The 27,865-nt window shown below is 38.5% G+C and overlaps 1 protein-coding gene across 4 annotated transcripts; it reads right to left on the bottom strand.

Moving 5' to 3' along the window:
• Positions 1-576: 576 nt before the first annotated feature.
• On the bottom strand, positions 577-27,865 carry PAIP1 (poly(A) binding protein interacting protein 1). 4 transcript variants are annotated; one of them, XM_050913145.1, is made up of 13 exons: positions 27,567-27,865; positions 26,778-26,906; positions 26,338-26,455; positions 22,473-22,654; positions 16,243-16,431; positions 12,770-12,882; positions 9,963-10,074; positions 8,595-8,720; positions 6,273-6,379; positions 4,170-4,287; positions 3,981-4,035; positions 3,283-3,376; positions 577-1,088 (listed from the first exon to the last, which is right to left on the bottom strand). In XM_050913145.1, exons 3-13 carry the CDS (start codon positions 26,366-26,368, stop codon positions 995-997), a joined length of 1,221 nt encoding a protein of 406 aa, XP_050769102.1. In that variant the 5' UTR covers positions 26,369-26,455; positions 26,778-26,906; positions 27,567-27,865; the 3' UTR covers positions 577-994. The 4 variants fall into 4 exon arrangements, with proteins under 4 accessions (XP_050769102.1, XP_050769101.1, XP_050769100.1 ...); XM_050913144.1 differs by having other exon boundaries at positions 26,801-26,906; XM_050913143.1 differs by lacking the exon at positions 26,778-26,906.

Genomic DNA, 27,865 nt, shown 5'->3' with positions numbered 1-27,865 from the left:
AACATGATTACATGGAGTCAAAAAAGAGCAGCTGGCTTCAGAATGTTGACATTTATGAAATATATGAATTTACTCCAACTACAAAATTAAATCAAACTACATAAAATTAGAAGAATGCAGAAAGTTACAAGGGTTGCCGGAAGGTTAGACATGTTAGATACATTAAAAAAAAAAGTATGGACTACTGCACATACTCCTGAGAAGCATGGGTTAAAACATAACTATACTCATATAGTCTTGAAGAACACAACAAATTAAAGGGTAGTTTTTGCTTGTTAAAGTTGAAAATAAGCTTATCTGAACCAAAGGTCTTGAAAGCACCTGACTTCCAAAATACCGCTTGCTTTTTCACATATCAACATAAAACACGTTTATTCCAGAAAAGAAAGTCCAGACCTCACCCATATGGGTTTTGGAAGAGGAAGAAAAAGCCCCACACAAAACAAAACCTTCACAAACCACTTCTCATGATTGTGATCTACAGGGGAAAAAAAAAAAAAAAAAAATCCATACTTGGATCATACTCTCCTTAGCAAAAAAAAAAAAAAAAAAAAAAAAATTATTAAATACCAGATATCTTGTATATGGTAAAAAGGATGAGTAAACCCCAATATATACTAAAACAAGCAAGCAAGCAAGCAATTAAATTTAGATCAAGTTATTCTTCCCCTTTCTCCCTCAAGGGAAATTTAATGGGATAGTTCCCCATTAAATTTTAATTTCAATTATGATAATTTTTTATATCATTTTTATTGCAGCCAAAACATTGTTCATATACCTGTACATAAAATAAACTATGATATATACACAACATTTTAAGTTACAGGGCATAAGTTTACAATTTTTGGCAGTTTCTGTTAAACAAAATGGAAATTGTATAACTTTAGTACTTGGAGAAACTCAAGTTCCTTATTTTGGTACAAATGTTTTGTGTTCCCCTGTATTCTAACCATACCTAAACTGGCTTAATAAACTAACATTAAAGTGTAACATCTCACTGTTTTCTCTTATGTTCTGATTCTAGACAGAATTTTTCATATGCTTCTTCAATTTCTGGATCCATCTCGTCATCAATGTCATCAAAATACCTAAAAAAAAAAAAAAAAAAAAAATCACCTAAGTTGTTAAGTTTACATACAGATTTTCAGAAACATTTATATAGATGTCAAGAATAAAACAGAGCTTTATAAACAGCAGTTAACTATGACATTTTCTTAAAGGGAATGAAGAGGAAAAAAATCATGGGTACTAGGAAAACAAACAGAAACCTCAAAGCAGCATAGATATGTACAAATAGCTACAGTATCTGCCACCATTTTAGATCATCTTATGTTGTCCACAGTTTAAAAGACAGAAGTAGTTCCTGAGATGACAGAAAATGCAGTAATGCAATCAAAGCTTCCCAAAATTTAATAATGCATCTGTAAGGATCCGTTTGCAAAAAACATAACTAGCATCATATTAGCATAATTTTTGGTTGGTCAACATCCTAGCTCACGTACTGCATCAACTGTCTTGGTTGCGCACTAGTCAAACAATGTATTTATATAGAAAACCTGCATTCCTATTTGTTGATATATGAAAGAAGGCAACCCTAATTCAACTCCCTATTGCATCTGCATTATATTACCTTCTTATTATATGATAACCAGTCTTTCAGAAAAGATCTGTCTTATTTAGGTCACAGAAAAGACTGGATCCCGTTAATGATAACAAGCATTGCAGAGTGTGGAGACTACCACAGAGTTTCAAAATAAAGCTGGGAAGTGATGGGCATCACTTCAGCTTTTTTTTTTCCCCACAGTTATTGGGAAGTAACTTCAGTGTTCCTTGTTTTCTCCAGGTCCAACTGGAGCGTTCATCACCATAAACTAGGACAACGGAGTTGTAGCTTGAACATGATAGTGTATATAATTCTAAACAGCCTTAAAAAAAAAAGTCAGTAGCTACTGACTCTCAAAAAGCACGCGTTAATTTCAGGTACTCAGTTTATTATCTTCTGTGCCTTAGTTCAAAACACGGGAATCAGCACGTCTCATCTGCGCAGAGGCCATAAATGTGTGTTTCATACAAACCCACGGTAAGTGCCACAGAAATGTATAAGGAAAGTATTTCTTCTTCAGCATTGTGCATTGAAGAAGCAGTCTACATACTTGTTTTATTTGTTCCTCCTTTCTTGTAGAAGTGTAGACTTGAGAAGGGACTCAACACAGAACCCTTCTCCCTGATGTCAGTCATGAGAAATAGCTCACAGAGGATCAGTGTACATTTGTCTAAGCTTTTATTAAGCCTTCAACAAAGAACGTTTCACAGTCACCTTGCATGAAGGTTGACTCAGTTTTCCACATGTCACTCTTCAGATTTGCTGTGTTTTTTAACTACTGTTTGTCTTCATTTTGCATTTAATTTGCTCTTCTAAGCACTGAAGTTCACAGGGGTCTTTTTTTCCCCCTCCGTATGAGCTTGTTGATTTCTGATGACATCTCTAATTTAGCTTCCAAACTTCTTGCCACTCCCCTCAGCTAGGCGTGATCTAAAAGTTTTCTAATTTACTAACAAAAATATCGATCCAGGCCAGCACTCTTATCACACATAAGCACAACACTGAAAATGTTCTTAGGTATCAAATCATGATCCAAAAGTCCTCCTTCAACTAGGTGAGTACAAAGCTTACAAGCAATTTATTTTAGACCATATTTCTTTTACTGGTTTCCTATTAAATTCTTACAAAACAGTGTCAGAAAGTCAGACTACATTCCCATCTATTGCTTCCCCCTTTGCCATTAGGTTGCTTTTCTTGTTCTACAGGAATACTGAATAGCCATTTAATTGAGGGAACACTACTCATCCTGAGGAGAGAAACTTAACAACCTCCTCCCTTTGAAAGACTGAAAATTTTGTAATCATCTCTAGCTGGGATGTGTATGCGCATCAGTCAAATGAATTCAGGTTGCCTCACTACCAACACTTGGAAGGTCTGGTGCTTCATTTTGCCTGCAAATTTTTTTTTTTTCTTCCCCCCAAAGGCAGAAGAGAGTATGTTTGTACATGTGCATAAATATCTGAAATTTAATTACCCTAGTCAGTTAGATAAATACAAAATTTGTTTCGAACTTGTGTGATTACAAACCACCTTACACCCAAACAAATATGTAACTTCCATTGTAGAGCTAAATAATAATTGTATTATTTAGTTTCATTTTTGTAAAGATTGGATTCCTAAGTCCGCAGTAAAAATAACTAGTACAAAAAAAAAAAAAATCACTCAAGAAGAAAACATACGGATCTCCAGGTCCTGATAGATCTGTTCCATTTTCTTCATAATCTGGGAAAAAATCCTCTCTTTCAAGCAGCTCTTGGTATTTTTCTTGGTAATCTGGCAAAGTGAAAATGAGACTGAGTAATACATAAGACTAGTCCTCTAAATTAACATACATCTATAGAGTTTGAAAATAGCCTATTTAATGAAACCATAAACAGCATGAAACATATTATACAAAAAACTCCTGCTACAATATTTTCTCAGGCCATCAATCGACCAAGAACGATACCTATCTTCCCAGAGAACTGTACAGGTAGTCACAGATGTCTTTACCTCAAATCATGTCATGCCACATTGTGCTCAGATTACAGAAAACAAAGAAACCAAGGAAGAAGCAAACCCTTTTGCTACTAACAACAGACAAACAAAAGAAGACTTGAAGATTTCTGGCTCCCTGGAGAGACCAAGTGCTGAGGACTATGGCACAAATTCTTCTGAACTATATGAACTCAAATACATATTCTCCATTTCAAACATTTACCTTCTTTTAAGGCATGTGTTACACAAAGCCATGAATTCAGACATAATTTTGTCTTTTAAGTTGTACGAGTTTCAGACGTTTGAAGAACAACTTTTTATGTACTTCCACAGGACGTAAACTTAATTACAACTTTTTAAAGAAGACTGAGAAGACAGGTATACTAAGCTTGTGACGTACCTGGATCTGCTGCAGTGAAAGGAACACCATCAGAAGTGTAAAATGTTGGCTCATTCTAAGAATGAAGTCATACAGAAAGTTACATGCATTCAGAGAGACAGCTGTTTGTAGTTTTCAGCAATGTGATTGTCTATGAATCAAATTAAGTCCACATTAAATTAAGGAACTAAAGTGTCCGTACATTCTTACCATAAAATAGTTCGGGTCATTTTCAGGGGTAGCTTCTGTATGTGGAGAAGTTCCATGAACTCTACCCCAGTTACTTGATCGCAGTTCTACTAGTTTCAGAAGCATGTGTTTCACATCTCTGAAATAATGAGAAGCACTACAAAAGTTAGAATGTTTTGTGCTAAGCAAGAAATTAGGCCTCTCTTATCTTGCAAACACTAAATAGTTACATCCCTCCAAAAAAAGCTCTAAAAAGGACAAAATTTGATCCAGTCTGCAGATAATTCTGAGTTAATTTTTTTCCCCCTGCAAGTCTAGATGCTTTATGTGTCAATTATGAGATACCCTCTCCACTTCCTCTGTGGTAAAGTAAGGAGCCCATATGAAACAGAAATTGCTATTGTTTTTATCAAGACACCAAACCTGCAGCACAAGTTGAGGAACAAATCCTCTTCTGATAAAAGGATAGTACTGGGAAAAACAGAGGGATGGTCTTCAAATTGTATTTTAATCGTCTAATTTCTGCTCCTAACTTTAGCCCTCTTAATCACACTGAAATTTTGCAGTCAACTGTGAGAAGTAATGTCTCCAATACATTAGATACCACCACCCATTTCATCCCTAAATAAGAGAAATTCTTGTCTTCTTTTAAGCAAGTCCATGGAGAAGAGTCTCATTAAGGAATAAATAAATAAATTCTTCAGTTGTTTCTCTATTAAAATAAGTCAGTGCTTCTGTGTCTTTGAAGCCTTGGCTTACGCTATCAATTTTCTCTGGTTCCTGAAGCAAAATTTTCCTCACCCTCCCTGGAGGCAGCTCAATTACAACCCACAGATGCTCTGAGCTACCTGCTGGCCTCCATCCATATGGCAAGAGCTCAGGTCACAGTGTCTGAACCCTCTATAGGTTTTTAGTAAGTTTCAAGAAGCTGAGGATGAAGTACAGCAGAATCAGAAAACATCATGCACGCAGTTGATTGCAAATTGAGAAGCAGAACACATTAGCAACCACTCATTTTTTTCCAGACTGCAGTAAGACCCTGCCAAAAAGGTATGCTCTCCAGAAAAAAAAAAAAAAAAAAAAACAGATTCAGATTTAAAAGTATAAACTATGAGATATCGCCACTATTGTCTCTTTGTATATATACTTGCTCTTAGAGCCTAAAGCACTTATGGAAGATTTCAAGACCTAAAAGGTTTAAAAAAAAAAAAAAAAAAAAAAAAAGAACCAACAATAATTAGAGTGGAACATGCATCTCTATTAAAAGATTGCCCTGGTTTTGGCTGGGATAGAGTTAATTTTCTTCTTAGTAGCTGGTATAGTGCTGCGTTTTGGATTTAGCGTGAGAATAATGTTGATAACACACTGATGTTTTAGTTGTTGCTAAGTAGTGCTTATCCTAAGCCAAGGATTTTTCAGTTTCCCATGCTCTGCCAGCAAGCAGGTGTGCAAGAAGCTGGGAGGGAGCACAGCCAGGACAGCTGACCTGAACTAGCCAAAGGGGTATTCCATACCATGGAACATCATGCTCAGTATATAAACAGGGGGGAGTTGGCCGGGAGGGGCGGATTGCTGCTGGGGCATCGGTCAGCAGGTGGTGAGCAATTGCATTGTGCATCACTTGTCTTTTCTTGTTTTTTTTTTTTTCCTTTCCTTTTTTTTTGTTATATTCCTTTTCATTACTATTATTATTATTATATTTTATTATTATTACTGTTAGTATTATATTTTATTTTACTGCAGTTATTAAACCATTCTTATCTCAACCCATGAGTTTTACTTTTTTTTTTTTTCTGATTCTCCTCCCCATCCCACTGGGAGTGGGGAGGAGTGAGTGAGCAGCTGCGTGGTGCTTAGTTGCTGGCTGGAGTTAAACCACGACAAAGATAAAATACAAAAATGAAAAAAAAAAACCCCAACCAAAAAACCCCCAGACCCCCTCAACTGAAAATTACTTTTTTTTTTTTTTTTTTTAAACATGGGAAGTGACCCAAACATCACCTTACTTTTCAGAAATAAAAGTTTTGAAGATAATGTTTTGGACATTTTCGTTAATCTTGAAGATTTTTAAGGTGTTCTGTTTAATATAAAAACAAAACACTACACATGAATTTATCTTCTCACCTGCTACAGTTTGCATCCAACACAACATTTTCAATTCTCTGAATCATTTCCTCCATGTCATTCTTTCCTTTTTCTTTCCAGGCATCTTCTAAAACTGAGCCTGTCAACTAAACACAAGGGATTAGGTTTTTTTGGTTTTTTTTTTTTTCAAGAAAATTACAGAACTTTAATAAACTGCCAACAGAAGAGATTCTGTAACAATTCACAATGTTTAGATGCATTGTGTGACTACCTGAGGGCTGAAGCTCCCAATTGCCTACATCTTTTTGCTAGATAGATTAATAGACCTTGTAAATAGTTTATTTTAGACTACAGACAGTATGGTAGCTCTATGTCCAATGTTTATGTTATCTTTCAGTCTTGAAATATGATTTTGAAACAACTCTTCAGTGACATTTGTTAGATTTACTTGATTTAAGTACATGCTATAAAAAAGGAGACCTTATTTTTGCAGATGATGCCACCAGCTTACCAAATAGAGAATAACAAACGGTTTAAAAAACTCTAGAAACACTTCAGTCAACTTAGCTAGCATCAGACATGCCAGAGAATTTCATCTGGGTATATCTGAGAAGAGCCAAGAATTATCTGACCAAGCCAGCCTGAATTTTAATACATAAAATCAGTGAGGCTGAAGCTGCTGCTGCGAGAGCTTTAGCAGCAGACAGTCTAGAACTGCCATTGATGAAAGCCTTTTATATTAAGAATAGGTACTTCATTGCCCAATAATTGCACAGTAGGAGTTAAATCAGAAAAAATTAGTTTGCCACTATGATGAATGTTAATAGCAATTCCTGATCTACTCAGCATAAATATTACATGATCCAAAATGCTTGGAATGGGACCTGATGATACAAAGGAATAAAATGCAAAGATAAAAGCAAGCAACTTAGCACTTGTTTGGTATTCCCAGTTTTCTACTGCAGTCCTACCTTGATCCTAGATAACAGCACTAAGAAGGTTTAATTAAAAATAAACATACTGCAAAGCAAACAGGTGAAAAACCTGTATCTATCACTATATTAAATGGAAAAGACAACAGGAGACATTTATTGCTTCAGTAGTGAAACCAAAGTTTCATGAGGTAGCCCAATCTAGCTACACATATATTCCAACATTTGTAGATACTATAGGACATCAGAAAACATTTGCATTAAAAAAACCAACCCAACTCTGTTCTGTAACACCTTTTAGATTTAGCAACGTGTCATAAAATAATTTAGATCACTGTCTTTTATTTTAGAATGGATGCTGTGAAGCCAAATAAATATTCCAAGAATATCCACAGAAACAGTGAGACCTCCACCTTCTTTGGAGAACGATTATAAAAAACAGCAGCACTGGAAAGCTTCCTGATTTGTGTACTGCCTTTTTGAAAGGTCCTATCAGTGGGCCTTGCCTCAGGGAAGCGCTGCCAACATTATGACTGACCACAGGAGTGAATGTGCTGGTTGAACACAACCTCACACTTGCTATGAAGCAACCTGCTTAAACATCCGAACTTCAAATGAAGGGTTTAAATTGGAAGATGTAAAACCTCTCTTCCCTATTTACCATATCAAAATAAGCTGCCAGAATTGGAATTCAAGATAGAAGAGTCTGAAAAATAGTGGAGTGGGAGGAAGGGGGAAGAATGAGGAAAAACAAACCAAACAACCACAAAAAATCAGAAACGGAACTCCAGAAAAATACTGTTTCGCTTTTAACCTTCTTTCCTAAAATAAACTGTTTTCCCAGCTATGAGTATAACCACAGCTAGTGAAGATAAAAGCTTCTCCCTGCAAGAGGCTAACAATTTTTTTTAAGAAAAAGTACAACTTAAGAGCAAAGAGGTTTGTTTTCATCACGAAATATATATATTTCTACAGTAGTAATGATGCAGACCATACCGTATGAAATAACTGATATCAAGAACCTTTTGCTGCAAAAAGTGGTAGACCCTAACTGCTGAGTGTCCTTCAGAACAGAGAACATACCCAAACCACCACAATTCATTCAAGCTGGATACAGTTTTCTCCCACACCAGAAGCAGCAAAAGGAGACCTGAAAGGACTGCTTACTGCTTTGCAATTTAGCTTCAGTTCTATTGCCCTTGTATGTACACAAATGGCCTTGCATTTTACTTTTAGAGCAGTACGTTACTTTTTTGTTGGCTCAATTTCATAATGGTACTAAGGAAAAAAAAAAGTACAGCTTGCTCTGCTAATCATGTAATGCATAAAACCGTATTAAAACTTCCTCATTTGCAGTTTCCCCCACTGCTCCCAAAGGCAGGAAGGTTAAAAAACTTGATTATTTTTTCTTTTAAAACTAATGTCTCACCTTCAGCAGTTTCACTGCACATATCAAATTACTGTCCACAGGACTAGAGAAAAGCGCATTTAATAATTCCCGAAGGCCTTCTTGAAGAATTTCCGCTCGCATTACCTGTCCCTTTGTTCCTCTAATCTGCAAAATATATATTACAAAAACATTTAAAAGACTTAAGTTTTAGAAATTAATTTAGTCACATTTTCTCTCTTGAATGCTGTATGATTTGGTTTGTGATCAACATAGTTGAGCTCTTTAGTTGGAAGAACATGCCAAATACTGTAACTATTTTAGAACACAGACTAATATCCTTACAATTCTGACATATACGTAACAATGCATGTCTAGCATTTTGTTTCTTTGCTAATAAATTGCCAGGCATTTGGTAGCTTTTCTTAGCAAATGGTGCACAAAATCCCAAATTCCCAGAACCCCATGCTCTTTCCCATACTACATTCTGTATTCTCTACAGCTGTAGTGGCTTACTTCTGGAAGGAACTCTTTATGTATTTAAAAAATTATAGAAAATGGTTTAAAAATAAATGGTACAACTCCCCCTCCCCCAAACTCTTTGCAAATCTTCCTTTTTACTTCTAGCAAATGAAAAGCAGATTTCAAGGCCCACTTATGAACAGAAATGGAAGAGTCAGAGAATTATTTTCTTTCCTCATGCCAGCAGAACATTTTTATAATGTCTGCTTAAATCAAACCATTGAAATAATCCAGTCAAAAATATATTTAATTACACTACAGCAGTTAGTGAACTTACTGAACTCACAGATACAAAAGTCAAAGTTTTAAGTGTACATACACTTTTTTGTACATATCAGATACAAAAACCCAATCTAAATACAAGATTTCATGCTTCATGCATAAGCCAAGGACTCAACCTTCAGAAGAAATATCTTTAAAGGTCTGCATTTTTAATTGCTCATTTTGAGGATTTCCACATCTTCCTCAAGGGTTTGATAATAGCTCCTATTAGTGGCTGAATACTGAATTACATGTGTTATTGGTCCTGATCTCCTTCTGCTAGGTTGTAACATTTCCTATGCTGGTTAAGTGTAGTCATCTGGGGGTTTTGCCAGTCAGAAAAGAATACCAAAAGCTTCATTCCAAAGGTGCTTTATGGCTGGTTCTTTTTATGAATTCTTACACTTTTTTTTTTTTTAAACTTTATAAACTTCTCTTCTAATGATCTTTTCTTTTTTTGTTTATGTGTTTCTTGGACACACATTATAATGAAACTGTTCTAAAGTTCTTTTACTTTATTCGCCTCTCCCTTTAGAAAAACACCTCAAATTACATTGCATTTTAGTGTTTACCTAAACACAACAAAAAATTAATGAAGAACCACCTGGCCTGCAACTTTCTTCTTACCTCTAGGTTAAGGTAAAGTTCAGCTAAGAACAGCACGAAGGCATGAAATTGTTTTCGAGTAGTCTCATCTCCTTTGGTAGCTTCATCTCTGTTTTCATACTCTGTTCGACACCTGTAAGCATTAAAACAAAATCATATAATCTATAGACATTCCAACATATAGAACACGCTACTTATTTAACAGAATGCTAAGAACTTACGAACTGCATTAAAACTGTTAAATGCTGAATGCTGGGAAGTATGATTTGTGAACGAAATGAAAAGACTTCACAAAGACACTGTGGATTTGTGTCCTTTTAGATGAATACACATGATTATGTTTTCAAGCACTGAGATAAGCACTGAGATATCTGAGACAGCAAAATGAAACAGAGCAAATTACAACATGTAAAAATTAAAAGACAGTTCACAGTTTATATATTAGAATATGGGTCCAGGAAGTTTAACACAGGCAGCCAAATGTCCACAGCGTTAAGGTAAATACGCTCTGAAAGACATTTTCCCCTTTTCAGGGTGCTGCCCACGTCGTCTTAGATGCCTTTACACTTATTCAATAAATTCTTTATCTCACCATTTTAAGTGATAGTGATTCATAACACCAAGTTGAGTGGTGCGGTTGATACTCTAGAGGGAAGCGATGCCATCCAGAGGGACCTTGACAGGTTTGAGAGGTGGGCCTGTGTGAACCTCATGAAGTTTAACAAGGCCAAGTACAAAGTCCTGCACCTGAGTCAGGGCAATCCCAAACATGGATACAGGCTGGGTGATGAGTGGATTGAGAGCCGCCCTGCGGACAAGGACTTGAGGGTACTGGTGGATGAAAAGCTGGACATGACCCGGCAATGTGTGCTTGCAGCCCAGAAAGCCAATTGCATCAAAAGAAGCATGGCCAGCAGGTTTAGGGAAGCAACTCTGCCCCTCTACTCTGCTCTCATGAGACCACACCTGGAGTACTGCATCCAGCTCTGGGGCCCGCAGCATAAGAAGAACATGGACCTATTGGAGCAAGTCCAGAGGAGGGCCACAAAAATGATCAGGGGGCTGGAGCACCTCCTCTATGAGGACAGGCTGAGAGAGCTGGGGTTGTTTAGTCTAGAGAAGACAAGACTCTGGGGAGGCCTTATTGCAGCCTTCCAGTACTTAAAGGGGGCCTAGAGGAAAGACGGGGAGGGACTCTTTATCAGGGAGTGTAGCAATAGGACGAGGGGTAATGGCTTTAAACTGAAAGAGGGTAGATTTAGATTAGATATTAGGAAGAAATTCTTTACTGTGAGGATGGTGAGACACTGGAAGAGGTTGCCCAGAGAAGTTGTGGATGCCCTCTCCCTGGAATTGTTCAAGGCCAGGTTGGACGAGGATTTGAGCAACCTGATCTAGTGGAAGGTGTCCCTGCCCATGGCAGAGGGGTTGGAACTAGATGATCTTTAAGGTTGCTTCCAAACCCAAAACATGCTATGAGTCTATGATTCTATAATTCAGATATAAATACAAATGCAGAGGATTAAGGTAACATGACAGATAATTTTTCTAGTATTCAACAACTGTGCCAAAAATATACAAGTTTACATAGCAGTTCAAAAACAGAATTAAAAAATATTTGAGATAAAAGGAAAGCCAGACAACTTCAAATGTATTCTCAATGGTTAGGTAATGGATTAAGAAACACCAGAGAAACTGAAAAATTTAAGGTAGAAACTTGGGCCAAGAAACAGAAGAGGACCTCTCTGTGGTCATATTGTTAGATTGTTTATCCCCCCTCCCCCCACCCCCAATTCCATCCATATAGTAATAAAAACATAACCACTTTAAATTCATGGCTTCAGGGTGCTAAAATAAATGTTATCTATTGGGTTGGCTTTAAAAACCAGGAACCAACATTAACAGGGATTTCCTTCGTGTTCAAGTAACAAACATAGTTAAAAAACACAGAAGATAGAAGTGATAACTTTGAAGGCAAAAAGGCTCATCTGCTTTGAGACAAGGGAAAAAAATAAATATTTTCCAGCTTCTCCATAAGGTACCATTCCTGATAAAAGATGATCAGAATGCACTGCTGTTAAAGTTTATCATGCTTTTGCTCCTAAATATAGGTGGACTAAGTGAAACTTTTAAAATAAGAAGCAAGCCTGAAGCTTAGAAAGCCAGAAGTCCTTAAAGAAAAAAAGGCTAATTTCTAAGGAATTCTGAAGAATTAGAGTGTACTACTCCTCAAATGTCATGCAGTAAGATTTAAAAGGAAATATATCCATTTAAAAAATGTTGCATTTTTGCCAACTACAAAGTCTAATCATTATTAAACTGTAAGCCCCCAAAACTCTGTAGTAACTCAAAATTGAAGAAATTTATCCTTCTGGATTTTATGTGTCTGCTTCACAGATAAAAGTCAGTTAGCAGATCAATGAATAAACCTTACACAGCAACTCCAGCTGGAAAAGTCAAGAAAAAACAACAATGAAATAAGTCCTGGCAAGAGTCAAAGGATAAGGACAGAACGTATATATGCATTTAGTATACTTTTAAAGTTGACTAGCTTTCAAATTTACCCTGTAATTTGGAATCAGTCTAAGATACTCAGTTCAAAAGAGCCTACAGAACTCCAAATGGAGTCCTATTTTCATATTTAAAAATATTAAAATATTTAAAAATATATGCACTTGATATCCAGTGTGTACCTGTGCTTTAATAATCCTCAATCTAAATTTCTATTTTAAATATATACCTCTTTGCACACGATGTTGTTACATACAAAATAGGAAGACATGTAACCTGAGAAAGTAATAGGCTTAAAATGACATGCTGATACTGACCTTTGAAGTAACAACTGTCGGAAGTTCCCACTTTGTGGACTAATGGTTAGACGGTGAGATAGATAGTTACACAACCGTGCTCCCATGTAGGAAAAATTTGGGACAGATGTGGCCTTCCAAAATAAAAGTTGAAAAATAAATTATTCACAAAACTCATGATTAGGCTATCAGGAAATATATTTAAAAGCTTTTTTGAAAACGGTGTTTAACAACAGTTGATTAGACAACTGAAGAGCAGAAGATTAATAATTACCATTTGTCATGTTAATTTTTGTATCTCATCAACACTTTGCTATATGCATTTCAGCACTTAAAAGTTCATTATACTGTGTTTTTGTGGCTTTAAGTAAACAACCACCATTATGCCATGTGTCCTCAACTCTACTTCTCCATTGTGACCTACAGCCAAAGAGTGTCTGAAAGTCACTTACAAACTGTTTATACAAAAAAATCAACAGTGGACATTAAGACATTTTTTCAAGGACATGCACTCTCTCAAGGAGCAATGAGTACATTAAAACAAAATTTTAGAAAGTCGCCTTCATTCAGTCTAAGAGCTATTTATCCCAGAATCTATTTTTGGCAATAGTGAATGCCCAGGGAAAGAGTACAAGAACATGGCAAGTAAAGATAAATACTTTCCCCTGTACATGCTCCAGCAATCTGCAGAATAGTAAACTCCTGATTCAGAGGTTAAAACTGTATCATTACACTTCATAGCTCTTGATGGGTCCTTTTTTCTAAAACAAGTCCTGTTACTGGTGAACATTTACACTTTTGTCACCTAAAAACAGGTGGTAGCAATGAAATTCCACAATGTTAAGTTATACACTGTCTGAAAAATATTTTGCTTTAAATCTGATACTTCAAAATTTCAAGAGGTGGAAAAAAGTAATTGGGAATTCAATAGTGTCTACATTCAACCTCCCATAGAACTTAACACAGAACATCCACTTATTTTGGCAATTTATTACTGTTCACTTGTTTGAAACTCTCTTCTAACAACACTGGAATTTGAGATTATTTCTCAGATACAGCTTCAGTGAAAAGAGGCTCTGTTGTAAATAACTCCATCAGTTCTGCCAAAAAGAAAACAGAGATACTAAGAACTCATTAAACTTCTCCTATGGCTTTATCATCTTTGAAAATTCCTTTTACATCTTGATTATCTGTCAGTGCTATAGATGTGCTTGCACGCTTCTGCTTCTAACATGTTTGAAAAAAGCATCTTGCCATTAGCATGTCAATGCATTATAGCTAGTTATGTTCTACAGGCAGAGAAAAATATGCACTCAATGTAACTGTACTATGTGTGTCTTTGGAAGATACAACAAGTTTAAGTAATTAAGATAGTCAAATAGAATTTAGTTTCCAGTAAGAGGCACGTGAAATAGCTAACGAGCTTTTTGGTACTTTGGTTCAGTCAGTTGCTTGCACTGTAAGAGGTGCCCCCTTTTTTATAAGGCAAAATACATCACTTAAATTACACTTCTCTTTTCTAACAAAAAAAAAAAAAAGCCACACCGAACACCACTCCCCTCCCTCCCCCTCCACCCCCCCACCTTACATCTTCTTAATAACCAATTATTACAGCGCAATATCATCTTCCCTGCATTATTAGTGCTGGTAATCCCAGTTTATCTCCGACTCAAGAAAGTCACAATTTAAGCATGAAGGTTAATCTACCAATACGTATCTTGAGAAATTTTAGTTGCTGTCACAGGAACAATCCACTGTATTAACTATACAACAGTCAAGATTCTTAAGCTATGAAGTCAGAGTGTTCAACTTTTGAAAAACAAGAGAACTAGCACTTCACTCTGTCCAGAGACACAAATGGATTAGGAAGAACAGGGGGAAGTATATAATTAATACTTAGAGACAGGCTAAGATACCCAACACACAGATGAAGGGAAGACTGTACAGGACTTGAGTTTCCTTCATTTTAGTCTTTTTCCTTCACAAGCCCAGCATCTGTAAATCTGCTCAGTTGGGTTAAATTAACATCACTGAAGCAGATGCTTATAAATACACTTCAGCAATTTTAATTGTTTTGTGATAAGCCAGGAAACACAAACACTTGAATCTCTCCTCAAGACAGAAGGATAATAAGCACAGTTGACTTGCACTTGAACACTATCCTACCCTGACATACAACAAAACCAAAATCAGATGCTTTTGGATACTAGCACAGCTTTTTTGCACTAAGTTTTATTTTTCACATACTTTCAGACTGATAACACTCAATGCTTCTCAGTTGAGGAAGGCACAGCCAACCCTAACACTGGACTTGTTTTTAAATAAGGGGAGAGAGGAAGAGGCAACATGGTAGACTTACATTAAATGAAAGTCAGTATATTTAACATATACGAAGTTAAAAATGGGACAAATTCCTCTTTTTTTCTTCCAATAAAGTTATATGGAATATGTTAATCTTTTTTTAACTATCCTCCATGTGTTCAAATAAAGGATGGGAAAGTAATCTTAACGTCTGACTAAACTGTTCTGAATTAAATGTGCATCAGTTCTGTATGATAATAAGAAACTTGAGACTCTATAGTTCCGTACAATGACCAACCAGTCATGCAGCTTCTACATTCCCCAGATTAAAATATTCTGCAAGTATCTACACTTAAAAGGTGAATAAGAGTTTGCATTCTTCAAGGTAGAATCTGAAAGCAACCAACCCAGGAAAGTGAGAGACACCCAATGTAGTAAATAGCAAGCACAAGTGTGACTTCATTCTCTGCAGCAAGCCCAAAAGACAGGAACAGCACCCCATTTGCTAATCAACACATATTAAGCTGTTCTTTCCAATGGCTCCCCCAATTAGCACAGAGTTCAGCTCAAGGTCTCTGTCCTCATTTCCATGGCCATCAATGGGACTGGACCTAGTTACCATTAGACAAGCTTTCCTTTCCTCCAATTATGCTGTTCTGAAATAGGTATATTCCAAATGAATAAGAAAGCCTGTCAATAAAGAAGCATTTCCCAAAGGGTGATGCGTAGAGTAGGCATAAATTTAATTTTTTAAAATACCAAGGAATTAAAAGTATCTTAGTATTACGAAGAAATTTTTTTGCAGGATAGAATAAAAATGTACAACTCTAACATTGCTTTAAGAGTTGTCTTCAATCTCTACTATATAAATACAGCAATTCAAATATAACTCCCTTTAATTAAGTGCTGTAATTTCAACTCTAGTATGTGACCCAGGAGATCCAAATAGACAACAAAGGAAACAGAGTAAATTGATGAAATTTATCAACCATCCAGGCATCCCACACCTGAGCCACCATTTCAATTTATTGAGCAAAATCTTTCCCTATGTGTTTCAGTCTAAAAAGAAAAATTCAAACCGTTAAAATACTACTTAGACACAATTACATAACAAATAATACTGGTATGCATATCTTGGAGACTAGGTAACAGAGGCATAATATCCATGTTATAAGACAGAATACACAGGCTACCTGCTGATAGATGAGTTCAACGAGTTCTTGTAAAGCTTCATCTGCAGTGAGCCAGCCATTCAGTGTGTCGGCAAACTGCTCTATTTCAGTTTCAAAACAACCTGGTTGCTCGGTGAGCTGATTTAGGAAGTCTTGTACATATTCTGCCAAAGTCAGATAGCCATCATATCTATCTTCAAAGGAAGAATCCTATAGTAGTGAAAGAATATACCAACCATTTAAAAGGAACCTAAAATAATGTTGTTACTATCTCCAGAAGTAACCATATAGCCCTTAGAGTCTTGAGTCTCTGCATACTTGATAGTGATCTTTATTATTACACAGTTCACCTCAACATTTTTAGAGAGCATAGACCTCAATGCATCAGAAAGCTTCAGTAGTCCTATCATCTTAAGAACTAGGTAACATGTTTTTATAGAGATTAGGGTGTCCCAGCAAAACACATTGAAAGACAAATTAAAAAGAAACCAAACAGTTTGCCAAGTTGGGTGCAAGATTAACTAACAAACTAATAAGTAAGTGTATCTGTTAAGAATAAAACTACCAAACTGAAGGTCAACACCCATTCCCGATGCACACACAAACTGTGCTGCAAATACATCAACCGTACAAGGAAAAATAACTGAAAATTTGAAACAAAGTATTTTTGGGCTTACATAGAGTGTAGTGCTCCAAAATATGCAGAAGGGGGAGAAATTACAGAAATACAATAAATACAGTGTAGTGTTCCCATGTAGAAAGTATAGCCAGGAAAACTGATCTTTTAAAGTCAGTAAATTTGCATCTCTTGGCAACAGATGAAAGATTACAAGGCATGAAATGAAACTATTCAAACGGTATTGCATTAATTTGCAGCCACTGAGGTTAAAAACCAGACAGTAAACACACCTGCTCCCTAAAGAAAGGATGAGCTAGCACAATACCACTTTATCAACGTTTATGCTCCCGCTGATGGAACAGAAGGCTGCTAATTTTGTCCATTCAGAAATGAATGTATGTAACAGTATCTAAAGTCAATACTGTTCTGGATGATTATACTGCTAGTATATGAGGGGAATAGCAAGGGAAGCAGCATACTTTGTGATGTCACTAGTAATAACACAGTACAAATAATTCACTTTGTCACACTACACAAAAGATTGTCAAAAGCATCTCATATAGATTTCAGAAGTGCAAGAAGGAGCCTGAAGAGGGACTGCTAAAAAAATTACTTATAATTAGCAATTCAAGACATAAGGGTAACATACAGAATATCAGAATTCTCAACTGATGTACTATTTAACAAGAAAAAGGTTTAAAATATATCTACTGTAATGAAAAATTGAGCTAAAAATGATAAAACACTTTTTCTTTACTTAGTGGACATACATACATTGATAAAGTTTATAATTATATTCTCCCTCTCCCCACCAACCCTCCCTTAATGAGGGGATGTAGTTTACTTTCTGTCTTCAAAATGCCTCAGTCTGTCCTCTACTGTGAAGCAACATGGATCTGTGAAACATTTTTATCTGGATATGAACTGTGGAGAAAGACAGATACACATTGCTGAAAATCAAGTATTAGACATTAATTGCATGACCTGTGAAGAATGTGTGGGGAAAAAAGCTGATTTTCCAAAATTCTTCTCAAAGACCCATGTTATAAGGGTAGACAACTTAAGCTAACGGGGGACACATCAATCTAACAAAAGAAAAACTAGAAAGATTTCCTATGATGTTTAAGAAGAATATTTGCCCAGTGAATAATATTACAGACAAAGTTACTTAATGTTGCCCATCAGAAATAGGAAAAAAATATGGGTTTATGGAAATGGTGGCATATTGTTACTACTCATGAGGATAAAGCCTTCAACAACCTGATCCGAGTTTGTTTTGCTTCGAGTTGGGGATTGGAGCAGAGGAACTTCAGAGGTCCTTTCCAACCTAAGGTATTCTACGATTCTAATGGTTTGGAGCTCATAAAGCCGAAGAATAAAGGCTAACACGCCTATGTGTAACTTGCTAAATATTCTATTTCTCTAAAGGAAATCAACTTTTACTAGGCAATTTCAAATAGCCCAGTAAAAGTTCTGTACAGTAAACTTAAACTATTTTGTGCCTCAGAACTATGACATCATTGTGCAACAACTGCAGCTTAATCACATACAGCTGAAGTAGGGTCTCTCCAAACAACCTGTCTGAAAACTCTCCAGCCAGGTTGCAGAGAATGCAATTGCTGTGGCTAGTAAAAGAAGCTGCTCTTTCTGACAGCCATCAGGTTGTTATGAGATCCTCATTCAGCAGAGAGGAGGGTATCTTCCTCTCATACTCACCTGATGAGAATTCAATCTTGGAGGAGAATGTCCTTGTTTTGGAAGGGGCCCCAATACCATTTGGTATACTGGTGTCCCTGTATTCATACTCCTCTTCTCATTTTGTAATTAAGAGGCTAAACACAGAGGCTAAACTCTGCACCACGTTCATCTACCTGTACAAAATATGCAACTCCAAAGGCAGTCTAGGTTTTAGTAACTATGCCAGGGAACAGAACAAATGAGAGAGAAAAATGAATAATTCAAATATTATAATAAATTTGTATATTGCTAAATTAGTAACACTTGATACTTTAAAAACTAATTAAATTTAGCCCAGTAGCTTCTAGACATAAACCACCTGCATTTCTCATTGGCAGATTTTAAGATTTAACAGAGAAGATAGCACCACGTACTGTATCAACTAAAGGAAAACAAAGCAAATCCCTCTTGATTATGTTTAAACAGCAGCTGGCTAACAGGAGGTTATAAATTTACACATTCATTACAAATTTATGATTCAAAGCCACGAAAGTCAACTAGAAATTTTCCATTAATTTCAATGATTTCTCAGTCAAGCCAACACTATCTAATCCTTCTCCTTTATGTTTGAGCGCTACAGGATGGGATCCTGGATTATTCACAACAAAAGAGTCACCGATTTAAGGATTATAGATTTGCCTCTCTTCTACTAAAAGTCAGTTCATGAGTTTAAAGACGTAACAATGAAAAGGCTAAATAGGTACAAAAACTCCTCTGATTTACATAAAGATAAAAACTAGACAGTCTATAGATAGGATCCATGAGCCAGCTCTGCTCTCGGACTCTTGTTTCTGTAGATGTACCACCTTCCTACACCTGACAAGTATTGACAACATTTCCACTTAGGAACTTAGTCACTAGTAATTTATCATTGATTTGATTTCTCTTCAGACTTCTTAGGAACAAGCTTTTTTCTTTTCAGATTATATGCACTCAAGAAGTTTACAATAAAGTTATTGCAAACTTAAGTACAAAGACACTTGCATATACTAAATCACCTATCCATGCTGTACGAGGTTAAGGGGCACCCTCATGCTTGGCTAAATGTATAAGACCAACACTGAGGCTGCTTAGCCACCTTTAGGAAATTAACTGAAGATTAAAAAAAAAAAGTGGGGCAGGGAAGTATTCCACCTAAGATAATACAAATCTCACTCCTAAAACTATGAAGTGAGAACACCATTATGCCCTTCTGATGGAGTGACGGCCATATTATTATCATACACCCATGCCAGAGAACAAGTCTGACGTTTCCTACTGGCCATCCAAATCTAAATCTTGTCACCAATTCCACTGCAGACATCCACAACTTGCGATGGGATGGACATCTGTATGCGAACAGAGAATTCCATGGAAGTCTTTCTTCCCCAAAGTCCTGGTAAAGTTTTTCTGAAAATTCTAGTATGCCTTGTATGCTCTACCTGTTAAACTATCTTCACGGGTAACTGATAGTTTTGAGTATCAGAACTAACTGGAAATTAACTAATCTAATAATCAAATATTTATATGGACACACGTAGTAATTACAATAATGTACAACTGTCCTGGTTTCGCCTGGGATAGAGTTAATTCTCTTCTTAGTAGCTGGTACAGTGCTGTGTTTTGCATTTACTGTGAGAATAATGTTTATAACACTGATGTTTCAGTTGTTGCTAAGTAGCGCTTATCCTAAGTTAAGGATTTTTCAGTTTCCCATGCTCTGCCAGCAAGCAGGTGTGCAAGAAGCTGGGAGGGAGCACAGCCAGGACAGCTGACCAAACTAGCCAAAGAGATAATCCATACCATAGAATGTCATGCCCAGTATATAAACAGGGGGGAGTTGGCTGGGAGGGGCGGATTGTTGCTGGGTCAGTGGGTGGTGAGCAACTGCATTGTGCATCACTGGTTTGGTTTTTTTTCTCCCCCCCCCCTTCTTTTTTTGTTATGCTCCTTTTCATTACGATTATTATTATATTTCATTATTATTACTGTTAGTATTATATTTTACTTTAGTTGTTAAACCTTTCTTATCTCAACCCATGAGTTCTACCTTCTTTCCCGATTCTCCACTGGGAGCGGGGTAGGGGAGTGAGGGAGTGGCTGCACGGTGCTTAGCTGCTGGCTGGGGTTAAACCACGACAACAATCAAACAAGAAATCAACACTTAATTTCTAAAAAAAATAAATGCTTAATAGCAAAATCACTGTGTATTTTATAAGAGAAATGCGAGTTTTCAGATCTAAAAATTCCAGGGAACATTATAAACGAAAGCTAAAAAGTATTAATTTTAAGTCAGAAAAACAGAAGTTTCTCAAAACTTTGTTTTGATTCCAATTTTAGAACTCATGGTCAAAATCTGTATAATAGTAGTGTGCTAAATTTCTTATTTTTATTGCAAGTGAGCCCAGTTTATGAAATTAATTCAGTCATTGAAGTAAAAAAAACCCAAATTTTGTCATAGTGAAGGATGGAAGTCTGAAACACCACTATTCTATGCCTAGTATATTCTGATTAGATTAAGGTCCCTGCAACATACTTCCAAATAAATGTTGTAGGTTTTGCTAGCATTTTAAGAGGCATTTTTATTAATAGATGAGTCACATTCATAGCATACTCCTCCAACATAGCAACCAGGAACTCCCACATGCTTGTGTGTTTTTGCAAAACAGTTGAAAAGCAACATTGCTGGCCTCAAAACTTTGTAATTGTAAGTATGTATTATGTATGCCATTCCAAATGGCGTTTTTTTTGGTCTTGAAACTGAAATCCTTTATGTATAGAAAACATGTAACATGTTCTGGGGCAAAGAAGTTATTTTTCCCCTAGATTATCCATTCACTGAAGCAAGTTTGTGTTGACATTTTGTTAACAGTTGTATATTGGCTATGGGCTTGTATTATCCAGGACAGTAATTATATTCAGTAAGCTGGCAAAGCTGGTAACATTAAGATAACATCAATTTTACTGGTGAGGAAAAGACTTCAAAACACCAGACCACCACAGTTAGCATTCAAATCAAGTATTTTTCTATAAGTTATTCAAAATCTATTTGTTTCAGTATAATTGTTTTTTATCACTTGATTGTATTTGTGAAAGTAATAGTTCCCACCTGTTTACATATAGTACCAGAGTTTGGCTGCTTGCATAACAAAAGGATATTCCAAGAATTCACACAGATCTTCCCTGGAGTAGAATTACTGAAGCAATAACATGGAAGACAATGGAGTGGAAAATAAGAAGTACCAACTGTTATTACATGATGCATCTACAATACTGGTCTGAGATCACCCTTAGTCTGGCTGCAAATGTGTTTCTTATTAGGTATACGGGTAGGTAACTGCTAGGAATGAGCCTAACCCTACTTTTTTGCCCTTTGGTGATACAATACCACTGAATGAATTTGAAGACACATGATGGTACACTGAGTTAGGCAGTCATGGCCAATCATACCCATGGCACAGTAAATTTAGGAAAGGTAAAACCTGTGCTCAGAAAAGCTAAAGTTCAAGCCTTCTCCCACACTTGCTTCAAAAACCTGTGAAATCCGCATAAAAGTGCAGCTAAGCCTTTACTTAAAATGCAGCATAGATGTAAGTACAACAGAGGCAGACGCCAAAAAGACAGCCTACTCTGATGTTGGGTGTAATCAATGCTTGCTGTAATCAACAAGGAATGTTATCATCTTCAGCAAGCTTTAGCAAAGTATCCCACACTAAAGGCTCTCACGTACACCGTAATATTCATCCATTATCACTTAACATTCTGACTGTGACTCTGGAGGTTATCATCAGAATTTTTGGAATCTCTTTGGCAAATGCAGCATTCAAGTTATCTGATATACAAGATCTCAAGAAAACATTGTTAATTTGAATATAAGTAAATTGGCATATACTAAGAAGAGAAGATAAACACTCACTGTGAAGTTCTGATTGAAGTTCTGGTTGTATCCTGATGGATAAAACTCAGGTGCTTTAACAGACAACTTTGATGTTACTACAGGAGCCACAGCCACCTGAGGTTCAGCCACTTCTGGTCCAGAATCAGGAACTGAAACTTTATCTTGTGATCCAGATGGAATTCCTGTCTGTTGCAGGTATTCTGAAAAGTTTTTGTTAAAAGCTTTTCTTAGAAATTGCTAAACTAGTATGTATTCACACAGAGTACACACAGAATACACCATTTTTTGGACTTTAAATATACTTTTACTATAAATATACTTTCAAGTTTACTTCAAATACATTTTTTTATCGTCTTTCTTAAATATGGATAAAGTTTGCACTTTAGCAAACTCTACATATCTTTCTACATGACAGAAAGTAAACACAATGTTCACGTGAAGGTGACCAAAAAAGAGGGAGAGGAAGGAAAAAAAGAAAACACAGCTCTCCTCTCCCATGAAAACATGTTTTCTAAGAAAAGAGCTAACCTGAGAAATTAGTAAATCTGCTTGTGCTATGCTTGCTCATCTTGTGGGGTTTTCATAGATTTCAGATACAAATGCAAGACTCTGAAGGTCAATAAATGGAAGGTATCACTAATTTTTAACAACACTAATTTTTAACATAATCCTCAAAGACACTTCGCTATTGTTGTTCTCATACACCATTTGCCAAAAAATCCAATGAAACAGTGTTTTTAAAACTGTATTTTCCACATCTTCCAAATGAATCTTTATAGATTAGCTCCTAAGTTTACTGAAAACAGAACTTGATACCTACCTGAAAAAGCTAACCAACAAACAATGCTTTGTGTTAACGCTGAGTTTATTTTTTGGCAAACCTTTAGGCTGGAGTTCTTCAGATTAACAGATGGATAAAAGGCACACACAGATGTGAGGGCACAGAGAGGGGGAAACGGACAGAGAGGTGCTGCGAGCAGCTGCAATACAACATCACCCCTTTACCTGGGCACAGGCCCATAACCCAGAAACGTGACCGCTCTTCTGATGAAAGGTGCAGGTGCCCCTACGCGGCTCATCTCAGTGCAGTGCCGAGAGGAGCCAGGCAGGTGCCGGGGCTACGCAGAGGAACGGCCCTCGGGCCGCGGTGACTTCTCTGCCCCTAGGTGCGGGGCTGGGAAAAAGCATGCGTTCGCGCGGCCAGGGCGGAGAGAGGTGGGGGGGGAAGCCGCACGGCTCCAGCCTCAGTGGGACGGCAAAGGATGGCGGGGGGGGGGGGGGGGGGGGGGGGGGGGAGTCGAAGCGACAAACGAAGCAGGAACAGAGCGGTGCGAGCAAACGAGCGGAGCGCGGCAGGCTTCAGGGGGCTGCTCCCCGACACCTTCGACACCGGGGGCCTCCAGAGGGGCGGGGAGGGGGCCGCTGCGCGGCGGCCCGTACCTGCGAGTCTGGCGCCCTGCGGCGCCGTCTTCGGAGGCCGCAATGGTTCCTGCTGCTGGAAGAGGCCGCCCGTTTGGTGCTGCTGCTCTTCGGCCGACCCTGAGCTGGGGGAACCGCTGCCCCCGAGGCGAGCCCCGCCGTCGCTCTCCGACGCGCCCGCGCCGCTGAGGGGAGCAGCAGCACCTCCTCGGCCCCGGCCCCGGCCTCGGCCGGCACCAGGAGCTCGGTCGAAACTCTCCGACATGCTCAGGCCGGGGCGGCTCAAGCGCTCATGGGAGGGAGCCGGCGAACGGCGCGGGGGTAGGCTGGGGCACAGGGGGGCCGGGCACAGCGCGGGCCGCTCGGTCCCGCCTCGCCGCGGCCCGAGCTCTTCACTTTCAGTTTCACCCCCCCACGCACCGCCACGATGGTCGCGGCCCGGCGCGGCTGCCAGCTCCCCCTCGCGGCTTGGCCACGCCCGTCGCCATAGCAACCTCGGCGCGGGGCCGCCGCCGGCAGGGGGAAGAGCGCGGCCCGCCGGGCGTCCGCGGCCCCGCCGCGCCGGGAGAGCCCAGGCCGCCCCGCCCCGGGCGAGGTGTCGGCGAGAGCTGCCACCGCCGAGGCAGCCAGCTCGGCTGCCAGGGGTTAAAGGCTCTGGCCCGGATTTCGGGCCGCGTTGCCAACCTCACGTACTCAGAGCTGATGAGTCAGCATCCCTCCCCCCGCCCCGCCCCAGCACAGGATCGACTTCCAGCAACCGGGCAGCGTGGCGTTGGTCTGGGACATCAGCCGGTGCTGGGGCCGCGGGACGTACCCGAGTCACACCTCCCTCAAAACCCATGAAAGCTTGGAAACGGCATTTTCAAAAAGACAATATTCTCTTGTAATTGCTTCCCTACAGGAACAAACAGCGCGTGGTCACCGTAACAGGACCAAGACTGCAGCTACTCTTAGTAGCTGAGACCTGTAGCTACAGGTGCACCATGCTACTCTGTGCATGTACAGCTGTTTCCACAAGAAAGGGGTTTCTGTGGAAAGGCTGCAGGCTAAATTCTAAATTTAAGCCAACAAAGTTAGGCCTCCAACGTGACAATATTATTGTACTGTTAGGGCTATCTAACATAAATATGTTTGTTCAGAATAATGTATTTTCATGTATAATTTATGCATGACGTGACAACAAGTGCTCTTCTGATTTAATTTTTAAAACCTTCCATGCCTACAGGAACTAACTGAAGGAGACTGCCCATGTAATGCATTTTGCTAATATTATCGCATTCACTGCAAATGATTCAATTCACATGCCCATTCACAATTTAATTCACCTGTTTCTGTCCAATTTTAGTCCAGAGCCTTGCTCTGCTTACTCTGCAAACTCCAGATCGCAATCCGCTTTCAAGGTGAGGAAGGCAACCGAGATCTGGGGTGCCCAACACACACCTCAGCTGCCCCTGCTGGTGATGTTTGTATTTTGCCTCCCTGTACAGCCTGGCCTGCGCTGGCCTCCCCACTGGCTCCTTCCACAGCCAAAGTCAAAGGCTGGTGTGGTGTTGGGTCAAACTCTGTTCATCACTCATGAGGGGATGAAAAATACGCAAGTGTGTATGAAACATTATAAAAAAATCTCAATAGCACTGTCTTGTATTTAAAAAAAATCCCAACTGTATTGTAAAACAGTGCCTTCAGAAGTTATGTTCCTATTTGGTTTATTATTACATTTTATCATTTTTAATTATTAAGGGGGGGGAGGGTGTAAAATATTTGTTACTTCTCCAAGGCATGAATTGGACTGATTTTTGGTGAGAGACAAAGTTGGCCAGACAGTAAAGGTGACACAGTTAAAATTAATTAGGCTCATGGGAAAACTGTTCCTAGGCAACCCTTACCAAAAGTGAAGACTGGTAAACTAACAAATCTATACTCTGCAACTGAAATGAGAGCAAACACAGGAGATTTTGATGAGTATTCAAAAAAATCAGAAGACTTCCCTTGTGTAAACACTTGCCAAAACTACATTTAAGCAGTATTACCAATCCTTTAAAAATCACCAATTAGCTACTAAAATAACTATATTAAAAATATTCAGTGGTCTTGTGTTATTTCAGCTCCAGTTTTAAAGCCTATATGGTGACCTCTGGTCACATCTGTAGACTTTACCTTACGAGGAGGAGAATGAAAAGTTTACATTAATGTGAAAAAGGAAGTTGAGATTCTCAATCACTAGTCTCAGGATCCTGAGGCTTTAAGAAAACCATCATTATATACTGGCATCACTTTTTAATATGCCAATCTTTCAAGAAAGCAAATCTCATTCTTTAAGGTATACACCTATGAGGAATTAAATGCCTCAGGTTATCATTATTGAACCAGACAACTTTTCACCTTTTGTCATAAATGTGAATTCTTTTCACTTAGTGGAGGTTCTGTATTATCTTAATTTAATGACTGTTTGGCAACTACTTACCGTTTAGAGTGGAATGTGAGCCCAGATCCATCTTTCCGTTACAGATGCACTACTGAAGTTTGCATGAGAGCAGTTGTGTTTGGTTGGGAACCCAATTTCTCCTCCCCAATGTAGACACCTAAACCAAAAATTAAAAAAAGAATCTGTCAGGCAGTTAAATCCAAAATTACAATCCCCAAATACTACCTACAATAGTCAACCCCTTTAGACAATGCCTAAAATTCTGCTTAGAATGTTCTGGCCTGAGTAGCTGAAGTTCTGTCAATTACTTCAATCCTCTGAGACCAAACAGCAGAAAACTTGAGATAGCTAAACTAGCAAGACGTATCCTAAGCACCCAAAGACTGGATTAAAACTTCCACCAAATGCAGTTACGACCACTTATAAATATCCACCACAGGAGTCACCTGCTTCATCCTAAGTGTGTTGCTAAAACTTACTTCAGAAGCAATACTGCACACACCTGCAGTGCCTGGTGCTGAGAAACTGCAAACTGCAACTTTGTCACTATTCAGAATACAAGCACTTCTACAAGTGTTTTTTTTTCTTTTTAAGCTGACAACGTATTTCTGGAGAGAGAGAGAACAGAGAGAGCTGGTTCTAGCTTTTAAAACTGAATATATTCTTAATAGTTGGAATTATGCTGATCCCTACCAAACTGATGAGGTACATTGTTGCACTAGTCAATGGTTACTGAGCCCAAAACATAAAGCACATATATTACCACATAAGCTCTAACTCTAAATGGAATCTTTCCCACAAATTTATCTAAAAGCACAGTAGTCTCATGAACATCTAGTAGTAGGGTATCCTATAAATTACTCTCAGAAACTCATGTTTTCAGTGCTTAACTTCACTTCTAGTCATAATTCATCAGCTGTGAGACTGGGAGCCGTGTGACGCCTCTGACAACATGTATTTTGCAGGACCAGTCCCACCGATGTAAATAAATAAATAAATAAGCCTAACTCATACCTAGAAACTACAGATCGTGTGAAATAAGACAACATATACAGGCAATGGGCAACCCGGCAAGTTGTCCTCTGTAAACTGTCTCTTTAATAGCATATTCTCTTTATTGATTCATATATTATTTATACAGCTGCCAGAGTTCCTCTTTTTCTGTTATCCTCCCGTATTGATCTACCACTGTAAGTCGAACACATACACCAGATCACCGCTTTATCACACATTTCAAGAAATAACGACAATAATAAAGAAGATACCACCTGTATTTTGTGGCGTTTGTCCACGTGAAGCAACCACGTTTCAGGAAGTCTCTTCGCAAGTCGGCTGCCTCGACCTTCGCCTCCTCGCCCGAGTCACTGGCGGCCCGCCACGGCTGAGGCACGAAGGCGCCAGCGGCTGCTCGCGCCCGCCTGCTGCCAGCGCCCAACACTTGAGGGCTCCCCCAACGGTCGCGACGACTTCAGTCCTGACAGCGATACCTCAGCTTCCCTCGGGAAACCCGTCGCCAGAGCCGGGGCACCGGGCAGAGCGCAGGACCGGCGGGTAAAGCCGCCACCGG

The sequence above is a fragment of the Gymnogyps californianus genome, chromosome Z, assembly GCF_018139145.2.
Source record: "Gymnogyps californianus isolate 813 chromosome Z, ASM1813914v2, whole genome shotgun sequence".
In the NCBI taxonomy this organism is placed as follows: Eukaryota; Metazoa; Chordata; class Aves; order Accipitriformes; family Cathartidae; genus Gymnogyps; species Gymnogyps californianus.
This window is presented reverse-complemented; position numbering and strand designations above follow the sequence as displayed.